Here is a 19013-nt window from a genome sequence, read left to right as displayed (position 1 = left end):
TTCATTTTTAAGCAAACGATAAATATAAAACTATATGATTTCAGTGTTTGCAATACAATTTAAGTCGTTCAATCCAAAATGTTTAGAAATAAAGTACCAAATTTCATAACTTGAAAATTGAGAGTGCTATAAGCAATGTATTCAAAACAGATGGGAAATGGCCGAGGACTTCCGAATTGATGATCATAAGGCATGCAAAATGTATCCAAGGATTTCACTTCGTCTTTTAATTTGATGGATATTATACTAGCTGATTAATCTGATTGAAATACATGTAATATCTTCATTAATTTATATGTTTCTTGTTGAAAGATTGTCGACTACATACACTTTACGTCCTCATTGTTAAGGTCTATTAAACTCCAAATGTGTTATTAAAACGTAACTGATAAATGATCCATGTGTATATATATATTAGTTTAGAACACTTTTATGGCATTTTGAATAAATGCCCTTTTTTCATTCAATCAACGTGTTTGTTTTTTCCATTCGTCCATACAAGTTCGCCTTAGACTGGTTTTCGTTCAACCTTACCTTGGTCAATATATAAATGATAACTAATAAGATAAAAGATGACACACATTTTACTTCGTGTGTTTGTGGAATATGTTAAGATTAAGGTGACGGTGTAAATGTTACATATTTAAAGGCGGATAAATTTGTTGTTGTTTTTTGACAAAGTCATCGATTCAAAATGGGATTCATACAAACTGCCGTAAGTGTCGGAGTTCTTGTGTTGTCTTGGCGTCTGTATCAAAGTTATGTGCATTCTCGTGAGGGCATTAAGGTTGTCTCCCAGGCAAAAGCAGAGTACGACTACATTGTGATCGGCGCTGGTTCGGCGGGCTCGTTGGTTTCCGCTAGACTGACGGAAATTCCCGATATTACTGTACTAGTCTTGGAGGCTGGTCCGAATTTCGAAAACATTCCAGTTTTGAATCAGCCCGAGCAGTGGTGGAACAATATTGGAGGGGAATTTGACTGGAGGTATAAAACAGTGCCACAGAAACATGCATGTTTGGGCTCAAAGAACAACCAGTGTGCATGGCCAAGAGGGCGCATCGTCGGCGGATCCGGAAGTATAAACGCTCTCCAGAACACACGAGGAAGCCCGTTTGATTTTGACGGATGGGAGTCACAGGGTTGCACCGATTGGAGTTTCAACGATGTATTACCGTATTTTCTTAAACTGGAAGATATGAACATCGAGGAATTGAGGTCCAATAACTTTCACAACGTCGGTGGTCCCATAGCCGTCTCGTCAGGCGATGACTCGCCATTAGCGGAGTTGTACAGAAAAGCTGGTGAAGAAATTGGTTTTAAGGTCATCAGTGATTATAATGGTGCTACGCAAAGATCTTTCAACAAGATACAAATAAATGTCAGAAACGGAGAAAGAAGCTCATCCGCTAAAGAGTTACTGTCTGGAACTGACAGGCCAAACCTTGACATATTACCAGAAGCACACGCAACAAAAATAAACTTCGAAAACAAAAGAGCGGCCGGTGTGACTTTTATTCGGGATGGTCGAAAGCATACCGCACGTGCAAGAAAGGAGATCATTCTATCCGGTGGTACGATAGGTTCAGCCCAATTACTGCTTTTGTCGGGGATAGGACCAAAGCAGCATCTGAACGACCTTGGAATACCCGTTATAGAAGACCTTCCAGTGGGGCACAACTTACAAGACCACAGCCAAGTCAGCATGTGTACATCCATCAATGTGCCTTACAGTATGACTTCTTCTTACGTGGAAAGTACATTGAACCAGCTGAAATACAAATTTTTAAACGCTGGGCCAAAGTCCATGACAGCTTCAGAAGGATCAGCGTTCCTTCACTTGAACCAAGCTTTAGAAAACACAACATACCCTGATATTCAATTTGTTTTTGTAAGCAGACTAATTGGTGCAAATATTTTCGATTATTCTGAAGATATCGCTGATTTAGTGATAGAAAAGGATTCTGAAAAGCATGGTTTCTGCACCTTCGTTGCGCTGACCCACCCACGGGCTCGAGGAGTTATCTCCCTCTCGTCGACTGATCCATTTGACCATCCTCTTATTGATCCGCGGTATTTTGAAAATCATCAAGACGTTTTGGACCTCGTAGGTGGTATTCGAATTTGGGAAAAGCTAGCGCAGTCAAAAACGATGTCAGATCTCGGTGTTGATATCAATGAATTAAATAAAAGGTTTTGCTCAGAGCACAAGTTCAGGAGTGACGATTATTGGGAATGCTACATTCGTAAACTAGCTTTCACCCAGTTCCATCCGACTTCCTCGTGCAAAATGGGCACACTCGATGATGAGTCCACAGTTGTTGGCCCTGATCTACGTGTGAAAGGGGTCGCAGGTCTCCGGGTCGTGGACGCTTCAGTATTTCCGGTAATAACTTCAGGAAACACAAACACACCCACGTTGATGGTCGCTGAAAGGGCTGCTGATTTAATACTTGATCGGAAAACATTATAAAAATGCACAGGCATTTTTTTTTTGAATAGTTGAAAAATGTTAATGTATATTACATTGGGTTGCAGATGCAATGGTTTAATCTCACTCTGTTCTTCAAATAAGTATATCATTGTACCTTGTGATATAAGCTTTTATAAAAGGCGTAAAATACATGTTCCCAATTACAATAAACGAGTAAAAAAGGCTAAATCGGTCAAAATGTCCAGTTATGTTCCATGATAGGCAAACAGATAAAAAGTTAAAATCGAAAAACACATTTGAATAACGCTCGATGAGAATATGGAGGGTAAGCATCAGCTCTAGGAATTCTTTAATACCAGAAATAGATATTCATATTGTTATGAAGTATAAACTGTTATCAATGTGCCACGATAAGTACGTTGTGAGACGTGGTAGAACGTGGATGTAGCGAGAAACGTGTTCCCGCATATTTCCTGCATATTGATGAACAACTTTAAATCTAGAAAGAAATACCAAGTTCTGTTCTGATTTGTTTATGAGAGGCTTATAGATGTCAGAACACAAGTTACTTCCAGGACCGCAAAACTTAAATCACATAGTCAAGCAAGTAATCACGAAAACCCTGTACAAACGAGTTACTTAAACATATAGTAACGTATCTTTTACGTAGTTTAAAGTATTTTAACGTTGTTTCGCTGGTCGCTGACTTGTTCACGAAAATTGAATACACTAGCAAACGTTGCACAGACGGACCACAAAATGATAATCGATAATCGGCCCGGGCCGCAAACTGATTATTGCCGAATACAAAATGATCGGAGACGACCCTGAGTAAATGTGTAACTATGTATGGTAACATTTGTATGAAGTATACAAGAACAAGTAAAACAGACTTACTCCACGATGTCGTCCTCTTTGGCCTCAGACAGTATTATAGCTGCAGACCTTTCCCTTGCTGCTTCTTAAGCTGGCTGTGCCTCCCCCACCCCCACCCCCCTCCAAGCATTAGTTGGTCTTCTCCACCAGGTTCATGGCGGTCTTGGTCCTCAGCGGCTTCACCACCATATACTTCCAGTTCTTCACGAGGTAGGGCCCTCCTTGGACCCTTGACGTCGATCTGTATCCTTCTATGCATGGAAGGAATGTAGAAGTATTTCGAGCGTCAATCCAACCAGTAATGCTTTGGTTTTGGCTAGCCAGCCAGCGCGTGACGGGTTTTAACTACATGTGGTAACTATCTGGTGACAGTGATGTCTAACAAAGAGCAACGTTGTGTGAGGCATTACCTACTTCAATCGTGTCACAGCTGGTTTTTACCGAGTCGAGGGTGCGTCTACCATATGGCAAAAGCGTTGTACAGCGCTGTATCAGGCCGAAATTTCCAAAAGCGTGATATTATTATAGGACGTTTTTCTGGTGACCTGTATCACGTCGAGTTCGGTGTGTAAACACGTATCTGTCGAGACTGCAGAAAAGCGTTTTATTGTAATATTTCAATTATTATATACCTGCCTAAGTAATTATTCCTTTTTATTTTTCGGTTTGAATTCGATTTAAATTTACCGCCATCTGTCAAATGCGCGTTTTACTTCGAATGTGTTACGGAGTTTTGTGTAATGAAATTAAGGGCACAGGGGGAGGTTGCGTTGTTTTGACACACCACGCCCCTGCCCGTTTTTTTATTTTATTTTTTTTATTTATCAATTCTTAGTAAGACTTTGTTTACAATACATATACATGCCAGCTAGTATGTGTATACGGCTTCTTAAACAGGGTCATGTCGGCAAATAATATGGACATTCATGGTCAAGTCGTCACCCTTTACAAAGATAATAAAAAAAAAATTATAAAAAAACCCATATTGTTTGCCAATTATCACAAGGTACAGTTACCACATCATATTCTTGGTCAAGGGAGGCTACTACAGCGAAACGAAGTCAGAAGTTACAGAATTCACTTTATTGAGCAAAATAAGAAGAAAATGTTTTATGTTTTAGCAAAACTAACAAAAAAAACAGAACAACAAAAAGCGGTACTTATTTTACGAGTATACATAAATCGTCATTTCCTGTAGACGTAACGCGTTGTTTGATTGATTGATTGATGCAAAATTGAGGGAAGTTCGTGAGTCAATCGCTATTCTATCGTAAGCGATTTCGCGTTCATATTTGTATTGGCGAGCTGCTCATATCTATGGTTATAAACATGGATAGTGCAAAAATTTATGAAGTTCGAAAAGGCAAACAACTAGTTCACTGAAGCATACATAAATGAAGTAGCTGTCTAGATATAGATTGTAAGTTATCTCTGCTTCGTGTTTATCCTCATGGTTCTTTGAAGAACATGAGAACCATGTTCCTGAATATCTTAATGCTTCTGGAGCATGAGTAAAGTTAGATAATTTAATGTATTTAAACGTTTTTTGGTCACGCTATTTTTAATCTGCAGACAAGATATCTTAACTTCACAAATTCATTGCTGAATATAAATTCATTTTCATTGTTTACATTTCGTTGTTTCATTACAATTTAATTGAGTCTTGGAGCAATATAATTCATAAATAGTATTTTTATACTGCATGTGTGTCAGTGAAGCCTCTCTGGGAGAAGAAAAAGAAGTGCCCATCAATGAGGAGCCAAATTCTGGTCAGACATAGGGAAGTTTTATTGTAAGGCGGATATGTGGCAACATTGTTGCATATGGGAACACTCTTGAAGTCGGGAATGCGCTTCAAATAAACAAAAAGTGACACTAAAACTGAAAGTTTGTAATAATATTGATTTTATGTAACATTATTTCAAGGCGAAGTGAATTAAATGCTTTTATCATGATTACGTTAATTTAAATCTGAAACTGGTAGGCTGGGAATATGTAAAGCCAATCATATGTGTATGACAAAGTGAGCATTTTAACATATCAATATGTATTAAAATATTGAGGCATTGCAGACATTGTGTCGCATAGAAAACAAAACATACATTTTTAAATGGCATTTAACATTGCTTTTCAGTTTGTTGATATTTTGATCTTTGGGTTTCGGGGTTTGTCACCAACATTATGATAAATACATGGATTGTTTACAAGTGAATAACTTGTCTGGATTCCTTTTTTCCCACCACCTGTCCGATTAACAAAAAATCGTACACCAATTAATAAAAAAATAGTCTTAGGCATTTAATAAAAATATTTGTTGGCTTCGTAACTAGCTATGCATATGGTGTTTTTGTATTTACTCATATAATGTTTCCGGAATCATGTAGTCCGGGGCCCGGAAAATAATCATTTCTGCCGTTCTTCCATGTTTCTTGTTTGTGATTTTTTGTTATTGTGTTCTATGTCTTTGGCGTTTACCCAGTGTCATTAAACCGGGTTTATGTTGAAACGTTTTGCTACTGAGCTTGTTTTCTGTAGTTTTTCACATAAGTATTAAGTGAAATCTATAAAGTATTTGACTTTTTATGAGTTCCGCTTTTATCGCTATTACTTCTTAGCACGATTTTGTATATTTAATATAAATGTTTCAACTAAGCTTGTTAATAATAAATTGATATGAAAGAAGTTATATTCTCAATGGTTTACTACGTTTTCTAAGATTCATAAACTTGAAACCCCTAGTCTGTAATGTAAGTTATATATATATATATATATAGTATAAACGGAATGATCCATTTTAACAAACCCTATGGGTGAAACTAGTATATATTATATGGTTATTTAGTGTTTTGACGCCGATTTGAGAACATCACATGGGGAAGCTTTAAAGTCTTTTTGTACTTTTTCTAAAATATTGGAGACTAGGATAATTAAATTGAAGCGTTATGCTACAGCTTCTAGTTTCCAGATTTGGACATCTGTGGAGTTTCTTTTCGGCCTCTTAGTAAGCCTAGATCATTGCGATACAGACGGAACAGGGTCAATGGTTTGATTCCCCGTACAATTAGGACTTTGGGATTCACTGATATATTGTGAGTTTGGTATATGAACATTTTGTATACAGGTCCTGTTGAAAGTATAGGTGTCGTAGTAATTCCTGTTGGTCCGTTCTGTGGTTTTGGATAATTAAACGTTAATTCTTGAACCAAAATAATGTTCAATCATTTGGTTTTTAAGCAGTCATTGTTAATCTCGTGTATATATTTCTGATTTCATACTGACTTTTTGGGACAATGCAGCCTAAGAATAGGTTTGTAGTTTAATTTAAGGTAGCGTGCCTGAGCTAGAAACGTTAGGGAAGAAACGTTACACTCGTTATATATTTCACTTCGTTAACATCAAAAGTGAAAAATTCGTTCGAAGCTAAACAACTCGCTTGGTAATCATTCGGTGAAATGTATAAAGATCTGAAACAAAAAAGAAATACACTGTTTGTTTCATTACATTCAAATTGCAGCATATGGACCATTAACCTCGTATATTGATTCTTAAACCAAAGCATGTGAATATTGGAACGTTCAAATAATTGATAGTTGCAAAGCTGATCCATCGTTTACTTTATTAAAGAGGCACAAATTTTAATGCATTATTATGTTTACTAGTAATTCATTTTACTTTCATGTCAAAACAAAAACAAAGAACATACAAGTTAAACATAATCATGCATGAAATTTAAACAAAAAAAAAATGTTTGCTCCTTTTATGCAGTACATGTCGACTTGTTTGAAAACATGTCACAATCGACTAACATATATTTTGTGCATTTCATTTTGTATAATAAGCCGTGGAATTAAGTGTCTCAGAGTCAATCAAGTCTGCCCCTTTGAACAAAAAGATGCACTGTTCTCTGATATTTTAAAACAACATCTAAAATATTTCATATTGATCATGCAATATTGGTTATATCAAAGATATTTTAAGAATTCAGTTTTCTGAGAACTCAGACGCGATACGATATTACCAAGTGAGTTTGACCCTTGTCTTGCTTCAATTCGACAGCTCCAAATTTTGTAATAAAATATAACAAAGGTTTAAATTTAGCAACATTGTGTCAAAAGGCGAGTTAGGGTTTTCATGTTTGGATGTCCGCTTAAAGCGTTAGTACAATAATATTTTTTAAACTACTTATTGATCAATCCAGAGTAAGGATATATTCAAGCACAGACAAGTTGATGACGTGACCTTCAATGCCGTGGAAGATTTGGTATATTTTTAAAGACAGAAACATTAATCACATTATTTTATCTGTTCTGTCTATTTTAAAACCTAATTGTCCAAACATTTTACCTAGTTTATAACTATAACCTTGGTCAACCACTAAATTCATGGTTTAAAAATTACTCGGAAACCCCAACTACCTTAACTTAAAGTATCATGGACAATCTCAGAGACGAGAAGATGACCATGACGATCCCCCGACACCGGAGTCGAGATCTCCGACACCGATCTCCCAGTTAAAGCAAGATGATATACCTTCTGTGTCAAATATTGCTTAAAGCAAACTGTACAGCTGAAAGAAAGGAGCACCTCTTTATTCAGATCTGCATCTATAGATGCATCTAAATCGATAAATTAAAAGTGGGAGAAGGCGACTTTACACCCAAAAGCCTTGGTGCTTTCATGTGATGGCATCACGGATGACGATGCAGTTGAGCAAAAGCTTTCCACCCAGTTGGTCAGTAAGTGTGACTTAGTCGTGGAGGTTAAGGTCGAGGGGACTTATTTGGTCGAGGAAGGGACATTGTTCATGGTCGTGGAGGGCATGATCGAGGATGATTCTATGGTCGTGGAAGGTACATTGTTCATGGTAGTTGAGGGAAAGATTTAGGGGGTTGTATGGCCGTGGAAGGTACAGTGTTCATGGCCGTGGAGAGCAGGATTGAAGGGGTTGTATGGTAGTGGAAGGTACAGTGTTCATGGTCGTGGACGGCAAGATGGGATGGGCTAACCGGACAACTTACATGCATTATTGGTATTTTTATGAAATAAGGTTTTTGTAACAACTTGAGTTTGAGCAATTCATTCCCAAAAGAGTGAAAAGGGGCTAAGTAAAACCCCTTTTGAAATTGTTTCCAACGTCATCCATTTCAAGGTACTTCATTCCATTTGTAAATGTCTGAGCAGCAAAAACAATCCTTTTGACTGTACAACAGAAGTTAAAATCTCTAAATCCTGATTTCAGTACTTTAGAACTCCTTATTTTATAGTTTTATATACTTCTCAATAATACAGTAAGATAATCCCACCTTGAAAAGTCCTGACATTTAGACCCCCTAGCTATACAGATAGTCCACCCGCCCCCGCAATAATGAATGCCGTTGGCTTTGCATGACACGTTGATAAAGGGGGATCAAAGTGTTAAGCTGAACAACTACTAAAAGAAAAAACTGCGACTTTAAAAAGACATACTAAGCAACTTATTTCAAACTCGATAAATATAGCATTTCATTTATCTCATTAAGTTGCCAAAAGTACAATCCTTGCATGCCTAGACTACACAAACTTTTGTTGCCACTTCAAAGCACCCTCTCCCCTCCCACCTCCAAAGAAATCGAAAACATCGGGAATGCTCTTCCTTCTTATTGTTTCACTGCTTGATAATCACAAGGCATGCAAAATGTTTCTATGGACTTCACTTCGTCTTTAACCTTGAATGATGGATCTTTAACTAGCTGATTAATCTGATTTAATAAAATAATATATTTATAAATTGATATGGCTTCATGTTGGACGATCGTCTACTAAAAAAACTGTACGTCCTCATTTTCACGGTTTATTCAAACCAAATATGTAATTGAAGTAACAGATAAATGATAATTATTACGATGAAATATGACACACATTTTATTGCGCGTGAAACACGTATGTAAAGCTTAAGGTGACGGTGCAAATGTGTCATATTTAAAGGCAGATAAATTTGCTTACTTCTACAATTGTTCGACGGGATTGTCAGAATGGGATTCATACAAACTGCCGTAAGTGTCGGAGTTCTTGTGTTGTCTTGGCGACTGTATCAGAATCATATGCATTCCAGTGAGGTCATAAAGGTTGTCTCCCAGGCAAAAGCAGAGTACGACTACATTGTGATCGGCGCTGGCTCGGCGGGCTCGTTGGTTTCCGCTAGACTGACGGAAACTCCTGATATAACTGTACTAGTCTTGGAGGCTGGTCCGAATTTCGAGAACATTCCAATTTTGAATCAACCCGAGCAGTGGTGGAAGAATATTGGAGGGGAATTTGACTGGAGATATAAAACAATGCCACAGAAACATGCATGTTTGGGCTCAAAGAACAACCAGTGTGAATGGCCAAGAGGGCGCATCGTCGGCGGATCCGGAAGTATAAGCACTCTCAAAAACACACGATGAAGCCCGTTTGATTTTGACGGATGGGAGTGACAGGGTTGCACCGGTTGGAGTTTCAACGATGTATTACCGTACTTTCTTAAACTAGAAGATATGAATATCGAGGATCGTGGTCCAACAACTTTCACAGCGTCGGTGGTCCCATAGTCGTCTCGTCCGGCGATGACTCGCCTTTAGCGGAGTTGTACAGAAAAGCTGGTGAAGAAATTGGTTTTAAGGTCATCAGTGATTATAATGGTGCTACGCAATAGTCTTTCAACAAGATACAAATAAATGTAAAACACGGAGAAAGAAGATCATCCGCTAAAGAGTTACTGTCTGGAATTGACAGGCCAAACCATAACATATTACCAGAAGCACACGCAACAAAAATAAACTTCGAAAACAAAAGAGCAGCCAGTGTGACTTTTATTCGGGATGGTCGAAAGCATACCGCACGTGCAAGAAAGATGATAATTATATCCGGTGGTACAATAGGTTCGGCCCAATTACCGCTTTTGTCGGGGATAGGGCCAAGTGAACGACCTTGGAATACTCGTTATAGAAGACCTTCCAGTGGGACACAACTTACAAGGCCACAGCCAAGACAGCATCTTGACGACCTTGGAATACTCGTTATACAAGACCTTCCAGTGGGGCACAACTTACAAGACCACAACCAAGTCAGCATCTGAACGACCTTGGAATACCCGTTATAGAAGACCTTCCAGTGGGGCACAACTTACAAGACCACAGCCAAGTCAGCATGTGAACGACCTTGGAATACCCGTTATACAAGACCTTCCAGTCGGGCACAACTTACAAGACCACAGCCAAGTCAGCATCTGAACGACTTTGGAATACTCGTTATAGAAGACCTTCCAGTGGGGCACAACTTACAAGACCACAGCCAGGTCAGCATGTGAACGACCTTGGAATACCCGTTATACAAGACCTTCCAGTCGGGCACAACTTACAAGACCACAGCCAAGTCAGCATGTGAACGACCTTGGAATACTCGTTATAGAAGACCTTCCAGTGGGGCACAACTTACAAGACCACAGCCAAGTCAGCATGTGAACGACCTTGGAATACCCGTTATAGAAGACCTTCCAGTGGGGCACAACTTACAAGACCACAGCCAAGTCAGCATGTGAACGACCTTGGAATACTCGTTATACAATACCTTCCAGTGGGGCACAACTTACAAGACCACAACCAAGTCAGCATCTGAACGGCCTTGGAATACTCGTTATAGAAGACCTTCCAGTGGGGCACAATTTACAAGACCACAGCCAAGTCAGCATGTGAACGATATTGGAATACCCGTTATACAAGACCTTCCAGTCGGGCACAACTTACAAGACCACAGCCAAGTCAGCATGTGAACGACCTTGGAATACTCGTTATAGAAGACCTTCCAGTGGGGCACAACTTACAAGACCACAGCCAAGTCAGCATCTGAACGAACTTGGAATACTCGTTATAGAAGACCTTCCAGTCGGGCACAACTTACAAGACCACAGCCAAGTCAGCATGTGAGCGACCTTGGAATACCCGTTATAGAAGACCTTCCAGTGGGGCACAACTTACAAGACCACAGCCAAGTCAGCATCTGAACGAACTTGGAATACTCATTATACAAGACCTTCCAGTGGGGCACAACTTACAAGACCACAGCCAAGTCAGCATCTGAACGACCTTGGAATACTCGTTATAGAAGACCTTCCAGTGGGGCACAACTTACAAGACCACAGCCAAGTCAGCATCTGAACGGCCTTGGAATACTCGTTATAGAAGACCTTCCAGTGGGGCACAACTTACAAGACCACAACCAAGTCAGCATGTGAACGACCTTGGAATACTCGTTATACAAGACCTTCCAGTGGGGCACAACTTACAAGACCACAACCAAGTCAGCATCTTAACGACCTTGGAATACTCGTTATAGAAGACCTTCCAGTGGGGCACAATTTACAAGACCACAGCCAAGTCAGCATCTTAACGAACTTGGAATACTCGTTATAGAAGACCTTCCAGTGGGGCACAACTTACAAGACCACAACCAAGTCAGCATCTGAACGACATTGGAATACTCGTTATAGAAGACCTTCCAGTGGGGCACAACTTACAAGACCACAGCCAAGTTAGCATTTTGACGACCTTGGAATGCTCGTTATAGAAGACCTTCCAGTGGGACACAACTTACAAGGCCACAGCCAAGACAGCATCTTGACGACCTTGGAATACTCGTTATAGAAGACCTTCCAGTGGGGCACAACTTACAAAACCACAACCAAGTTAGCATCTGAACGACCTAGGAATACTCGTTATAGAAGACCTTCCAGTGGGGCACAACTTACAAGGCCACAGCCAAGTCAGCATCTGAACGAACTTGGAATACTCGTTATAGAAGACCTTCCAGTGGGGCACAACTTACAAGACCACAGCCAAGTCAGCATGTGAACGACCTTGGAATACTCATTATACAAGACCTTCCAGTGGGGCACAACTTACAAGACCACAGCCAAGTCAGCATGTGAACGACCTTGGAATACTCGTTATACAAGACCTTCCAGTGGGGCACAACTTACAAGACCACAGCCAAGTCAGCATGTGAACGACCTTGGAATACTCGTTATAGAAGACCTTCCAGTGGGGCACAACTTACAAGGCCACAGCCAAGTCAGCATCTGAACGGCCTTGGAATACTCGTTATAGAAGACCTTCCAGTGGGGCACAACTTACAAGACCACAGCCAAGTCAGCATCTGAACGGCCTTGGAATACCCGTTATACAAGACCTTCCAGTGGGGCACAACTTACAAGACCACAGCCAAGTCAGCATGTGTACATCCATCAAAGTGCCTTACAGTATGACTTCGTCTTACGTGGATAGTACGTGGAATCAGCTGAAATACAAACTTTTCAACGCTGGGCCAAAGTCCATGACAGCTTCAGAAGGATCAGCGTTCCTTCACTTGAACCAAGCTTTAGAAAACACAACATACCCTGATGTTCAATGTGTTTATGTAAGCAGACTAATTGGTGCAAATATTTTCGATTATTCAGAAGATATCGCTGAATTAGTGATAGAAAAGGATTCTGAAAGGCATGGTTTCTGCACCTTCGTCGCGCTGACCCACCTACGGGCTCGAGGGGTTATCTCCCTCTCGTCGACTGATCTATTTGACCATCCTCTTATTGATCCGCGGTATTTTGAAAATCATCAAGACGTTTTGGACCTCGTAGGTGGTATTCGAATTTGGGAAAAGCTAGCGCAGTCAAAAACGATGTCAGATCTCGGTGTTGATATCAATGAATTAAATAAAAGGTTTTGCTCAGAGCACAAGTTCAGGAGTGACGATTATTGGGAATGCTACATTCGTAAACTAGCTTTCACCCAGTTCCATCCGACTTCCTCGTGCAAAATGGGAGCACTCGATGATGAATCCACAGTTGTTGGCCCTGATCTACGTGTGAAAGGGGTCGCAGGTCTCCGGGTCGTGGACGCTTCAGTATTTCCGGTAATAACTTCAGGAAACACAAACACTCCCACGTTGATGGTCGCCGAAAGGGCCGCAGACTTTATACTCGATCGGAAATCAGTCTAAAACTGCACACACAGGAAGTGTTGTTTTATGAAAAATTCAAAATATGTTAATGTTGATTGCATTCGATTAATTAGAAAGTATTTAATCTTGGTCAATTCTTTAAAGAAAATGTACAATGTACATTGCGTTTAAGACAATCATATGAATCGTATGTACGATGGCATAGAGGCGACAAATGGTATTGCTATTTTTTATCTCGTTCAAACAACTTAAGTTTCTCGTTTAAACAACTTAGTTACTATAGTTAAAATGTCTTACATATCTTGTTAAAACGGTTATGTATTTCGTTTCAAATCGACTAAGAATATCATTAAAAGTTTAAAACTATTTACGTATCTTATATTCATAGCGATCTCATTAAAATCAGATCCCCAATACATCATCCCCAATACACGTTCCACGACGTTACGCTCTGTTACACTCAGATCGTACATAACGTAATGAAATGAAGTGAACGTCACGATGTGATTTCAATGAGATTGTTTCATAGCTTCATCTATAACATGCAATAGTATGTTGTAATCATACGTGTATACATAAGTCGTCTTAACAAGATATACAAATAACACGTATTTTATCTCTATGCCATTGTATATACATCCATTACTGTGGGGAAACGGACACCGGATATAGCTCAAAAAGCTTCGCTCTCACCCGATAGGGTTTCCTTTACCCCGTATATCCCATATCGGGTCACCTGCTAATCTCGTAACTTATAATATTGCACTTGAGTCTAACTATTCAAAACTCTTTGATTTGTATATATATCACCATAAATTACACAAAAAAAAGATAAAAAACTTACCATGTGTCAAAATCAAACGCTTATCGATTTATCATGTTTTGGGCTATATCCGGTGTCCGTTCTCCCACAATATCTATTCCATTGTTGTAAATGTAAAGCTGTAGCTGTGTTTTTGACTCCAAGAGTTCAACTACAGCTGTATTTTATAATACATGTTAACGTAGAGAACGACCCCTTTTTATCATTAAATTATTTCTTGAGGTCATTTAACCTTCTTAGAATACTACCTCATTGGAAGACACATTGTCAACGAAAAATCAGACGCAGTGAGTGTCACGTGATATCGGATGAGTGGAGGTAGGCGGACTTTTAAACACCCGCAAAAGATAAGATTCTTTATGGCTAAGCATATGACTTAACAATTGGCTATCTGCAATTTCATTGGCTGAAAATGTAGGTTGTATTCTAACTGCAATTTTATTGGCTGAATATATAAGGTTGTATTCTAACTGAATTTTCATTGGCTGAAAATGTAAGTTGTATTCTAACTGCAATTTCATTGGCTGAAAATGTAGGTTGTATTCAAAAGAGCAGTACCATGCCAATGCAAAAACATCTATAAAATACAGCAAAATCTGTAGTTATATTTGATAGGTCACTTTTGTCATATTGTAACTATTGAACCACTTGTTACGCCATATTTATGTCCAAATATCAGACAATCGGACAGTCAAATAGGATATCCGCTCGCCAAGTTTACTCGTATTTAGATATATCATAACTGAAAACTGCAATAGTAAACTCTTGTGGCACTGGGGATTTGAAATCGATGTGTTCATAACGATCGATGTGCTCAAAAAATATGTTCGAGTGCATGATTAATATCAAAATTAAAGATATTATTTGATATATCAGAGGTCAGGGTATGTTTGTTTCGTATTTCAAATGGTTGTTTAACTGTGAGACAGACTTATCCCCACGGCTTATTATACAAAGTTGCATTCACAATTAATCTGTTAGTCGATAGTGACACGTTGTCAACCAAGTCCACATGTTCTGCATTATGAGAGCAAACAATTAATCAGTTTTGCAAATATTCGCTTGTTTGAACTTTGTAGTCTTTACATGTTTTGGTTTTAGAATCAATATTTTATCTTAAAGGCCCAGTCGCTGCAGTTTGAATTGAATGAAATAAACAGTTTCATTTTAAGATAGTTATTTATTTCACGTTTGGTGTTCATTAAAGCTGCACTCTCACAGATATACCATATACAGATATACTTTTTTTATTTTTTGTCTTTGAAAGAGCAAATTTGCGTAAATATATGCAAACCAATAATATAAGATTGCTGACAAAAAAATGACCGTAGTTTTTCATATTTCCGTTCGAAAAATAATGTTTTATGACTTAAACCGTTTAAGAAAAAAGCATAAAACATCAATTTTTGAACTTAAATATAAAAATCTGCGATCTATTTTTTTGTCAGCAGTCTTAAATAATTGGTTTCCATGGATTTTCGCAAAAAATCGCTCGTTACAAGACAAAAAATAAAAAATGTTGTCAAAACGTTCAATCTGTGAGAGAGCAGCTTTAAGTGGAATCAATTATGACTGAGTTCCAAAAGTTACATTGCACGAGTTACGTAGCTATGAGTGAAATATTCACTTTTGGTGTTCACGAGGTGATAATTGTTACGATCTTAAATAGAAACAAACATATGTTTCTTCTTATTACATGCCTACAACTGGAATTAAAAGACATTTAATTGTACTAGAAACGCGCAAAACTGCATGCACACGTGACGTCATTTCGGAATTGACGTCGTTCATAATGTGTCCCGGCCTTGTGCGCTGATGTTTGATTTGAACGGTAAAACGGGCTTAAGGTGGAACGCGACTATGATTTTTTTTTCGAGTTACTGTCTGAAAATTGGTATACGAATAGAAGAGCATATGCCCAATTATGGACTGTTTTTACTTTTTCAATATTCGGAACGGTTTTGAAACTATGACTCCTCAAAATATACCACTGACGTCAATTTTGAGACGTCTCTCATATTTTTGCGTTCCAGCTACAATAACCGATAGTTTCACCAATTCTTCGTTTACCGCTAAGAAATTTAAACCTCAAGTGCGTCTTGTGAAAACGCTCACGCTCATATATTTTTCTTTCTCTTGTTTTACGTTATTTATTTAAAATTCGTCTTTAACGTCATTTTTCGCGGGAAAAACGTCGTCGTGTTTTACTGAAAAAAGTGCGCCTTTCTTTAATTCTTGAAAAAACTGCTCGTTTAATTTTTGATTTTTTTAAATACATGTATTCAATGTTTTATTACAAATCGCCTGATTTCAAAAAAATGGTACCTCACCGACTTCGTTTTAGCGCAGTATCAAATAATCTAACCCCTATATCTGTTTTTTTTTCATTACGTTTTGTTATAAAACGTTTAGCATGACGTAAATCGAACTATTATTTACGCTAATAAGAGCTTAGTTTTGAATAAACCACTGATCAATAACATATAACAATTGTTGTTAGTTTTAGTTAAATTGATAATTCAACATTGTTTTCTTCTGTTGAATTCCGAATAGTTATCATTAACATTTTTAAATAATTAAAGCACTGATTGTAAATGGACTATAGTTAAAGTGACATGCTTATCCAAAATCCATGCATAAACATGTATAACAAGATCAATTTTGTTCAATAAAACTTTAACTTTTTACTCAATTATGTATTTATGGAAAAAATAATTACTGATTACAAGATTTTAACCGCGTGTTTAATAACAGAATGCACAAAAATATTAAATTATTGATGAATGCTAAAATATTTACTGTGGTCTAATCTAATTTCATAATGTAAAAACACCATGTTTTATGCTCATTTCTTTCAAATCAACTCGGTATTTCTCATAAGAACCTTTGTTTTCGACAAGATTTCTGCATCCAAGCGTCAGATCACATACGACCTTACTATCATGAAAGTCAAACAGACTTATTTTATTTGCATGTAGAATGTAAGCTTTTTATTTATACTTATATATAGCTATATCCTACCTATATAAATATTTTGACAACAATATGCTATAATTTTAAACTGTACTATTATTATATATACTATTATTTATGTTCTATGTCTATCAATGTTTGGATATATTATGAATATGTCCAGCCATGGGGAAATTAAGATATTGAGTTGAGTTGAGATGGGAGAGTAAGTGTGCATCTTTAAATAGTTACTATAAGCTCATTTTGTTAATGGTTGTTATAGTTACATACAAACACACGCACAAAACGTACAATAAAGTCACGTACGCAATCACGCGTAAAAACGCACCCCACACACCATCTCACACTCAAGCTCGCGTGCATACGCATGCATATATGCGCATGCGCTCGCGCTCTCGCACACACGCACACACACACGCACACGCACACACACACACACACACACACACAAACGATCATATGCACGCCCATACACACGCACACACACGCACGCGCACGCACACGCTCTTACACACATGTACGCTCTCACACGCAGGCATGTATGTACACACGCACGCATGCGTGTACAATACGCACGGCAAGGACATTGAGTGCGGGATAAGGTAGCTATGTTGGCTTCTGTATCATGGGCATTGAATGCACCGCCAAAAGTTGTCTCATGAATTTGCTTGTACGCACGAGAAGCTTTGATTGCGTGGTAAGGTCAGGAAAACTAAATAACTCGTTATGGGGCATTGATTAACAAAATTAAACATTTTACTGCACTAAAAACATTAACTTTAAGATCATCATTTGAGCCATTTGGAACATATATTTTATCATAGTGTGCGTGTGCGTGTGTGTGTGTGTGCGTGTTCGTGTGTATGGGCGTGCCTGCATGTACGAGTATGTGGGCGTATAAATGCGTTCATGTGAGTGCATTTGTGTGAACTATAACAACCCTTAATAAGATGAGATAATAGAAACAATTCAATGTGATCATTTACAATCAGTGCAAACACAAGTATTAAACACAAATACGATTTACCACAACTAATACTATTGTTTTAATATGCCTTTAAGAATAAATACATATCGAAAACAATGGTTCTTATGAAGAATACCGAGTTTAATTTGAAAGAAATATGGGACCATAGTAAATCCTTTAGCATTCACCAAAAAAATGAATCATTTTTGCGCTTTACTATTAAATAAACAGTTACAATCTTGTAATCAGTTAATCATATTTTGTATGAGTTTATTATTTAGGAAGAAGTAAGGGTTTATCAGTCAAAATAAATGTTTGTTATACATGTGGAATATTGATTTGAATAAGAGTTTCACTTTAAAAATTATGTGTGTTTTAAATTAACGCCGATTGACCCCGTTATATATTGACCACATGAGTCATTTTCTTTCTGTTCAAAGAATGACCGATCATTTTTTAACGTCAAGAACTGACCATCCCCCACACCCCTCCCCAAACCGTTGCGTGTTCAAGAGTTATATTCACTACCGAACTTTGGTTACCAATATTAGTGGAATTTATTAATTGTATATGTTTTTATTCAACGATAACCGATTGACTACATCAAACTTAGATTCAAAACACTGAACTCTGTAGTCGCGTATTTTATAGATCTGTATACTATTACATTTTCTCCGATAGTGGCATACAGAAGAAAACTTGGATGATTTTAAGGGGGTGGGGCTGCACCCCCTCTACTGCCGGGATCCTTTTGTGCTTATTACAATGCAGATTTCTGTCGATTATCATTTTTTGGTTTGTTAGTTATATTTTGTGTACGAAATGAGTGTCACACACTGGATTTACTATGCTTTTGCTTAGTTTAGAGCCTTATAACTGCATATCTCTACTGATACTTATTAAAGAAATTGGTAACTAATAAAGTAGTAGAACCGTTTATTGTTGTGTTATTACTGTAGATGTAT

General features: G+C 38.0%; 2 protein-coding genes across 2 annotated transcripts; both read left to right on the top strand.

The window, feature by feature from the left end:
• The first annotated feature begins 607 nt into the window (after nucleotides 1-607).
• On the top strand, nucleotides 608-2650 carry LOC128235356 (L-sorbose 1-dehydrogenase-like). Its single transcript, XM_052950168.1, has one exon. The coding sequence runs from the start codon at nucleotides 695-697 to the stop codon at nucleotides 2471-2473; it is 1779 nt and encodes a 592-aa protein (XP_052806128.1). The 5' UTR covers nucleotides 608-694; the 3' UTR covers nucleotides 2474-2650.
• A 6671-nt stretch (nucleotides 2651-9321) lies between these two features.
• LOC128234413 (glucose dehydrogenase [FAD, quinone]-like) lies at nucleotides 9322-13324 on the top strand. Its single transcript, XM_052948642.1, has 4 exons — nucleotides 9322-9706; nucleotides 10277-10548; nucleotides 11124-11318; nucleotides 12356-13324. The coding sequence occupies exons 1-4, from the start codon at nucleotides 9322-9324 to the stop codon at nucleotides 13322-13324; spliced, it is 1821 nt and encodes a 606-aa protein (XP_052804602.1).
• The last annotated feature ends 5689 nt before the right edge of the window (nucleotides 13325-19013 follow it).

The sequence above is a fragment of the Mya arenaria genome, chromosome 5, assembly GCF_026914265.1.
Source record: "Mya arenaria isolate MELC-2E11 chromosome 5, ASM2691426v1".
Lineage (NCBI taxonomy): Eukaryota > Metazoa > Mollusca > Bivalvia > Myida > Myidae > Mya > Mya arenaria.
This window is presented reverse-complemented; position numbering and strand designations above follow the sequence as displayed.

What these genes read in the sequence shown, in the direction of transcription:
- LOC128234413 (XM_052948642.1), top strand. Translation starts at nt 9,322, where the DNA reads ATGGGATTCATACAAACTGCCGTAAGTGTCGGAGTTCTTGTGTTGTCT. An exon ending in CATCGTCGGCGGATCCGGAA is followed by an intron (nt 9,707 to 10,276) that starts GTATAAGCACTC and finishes TACTCGTTATAG; the next exon opens with AAGACCTTCCAGTGGGACAC. An exon ending in ACTTACAAGACCACAGCCAA is followed by an intron (nt 11,319 to 12,355) that starts GTCAGCATCTGA and finishes TACTCGTTATAG; the next exon opens with AAGACCTTCCAGTGGGGCAC.
- LOC128235356 (XM_052950168.1), top strand. Translation starts at nt 695, where the DNA reads ATGGGATTCATACAAACTGCCGTAAGTGTCGGAGTTCTTGTGTTGTCT.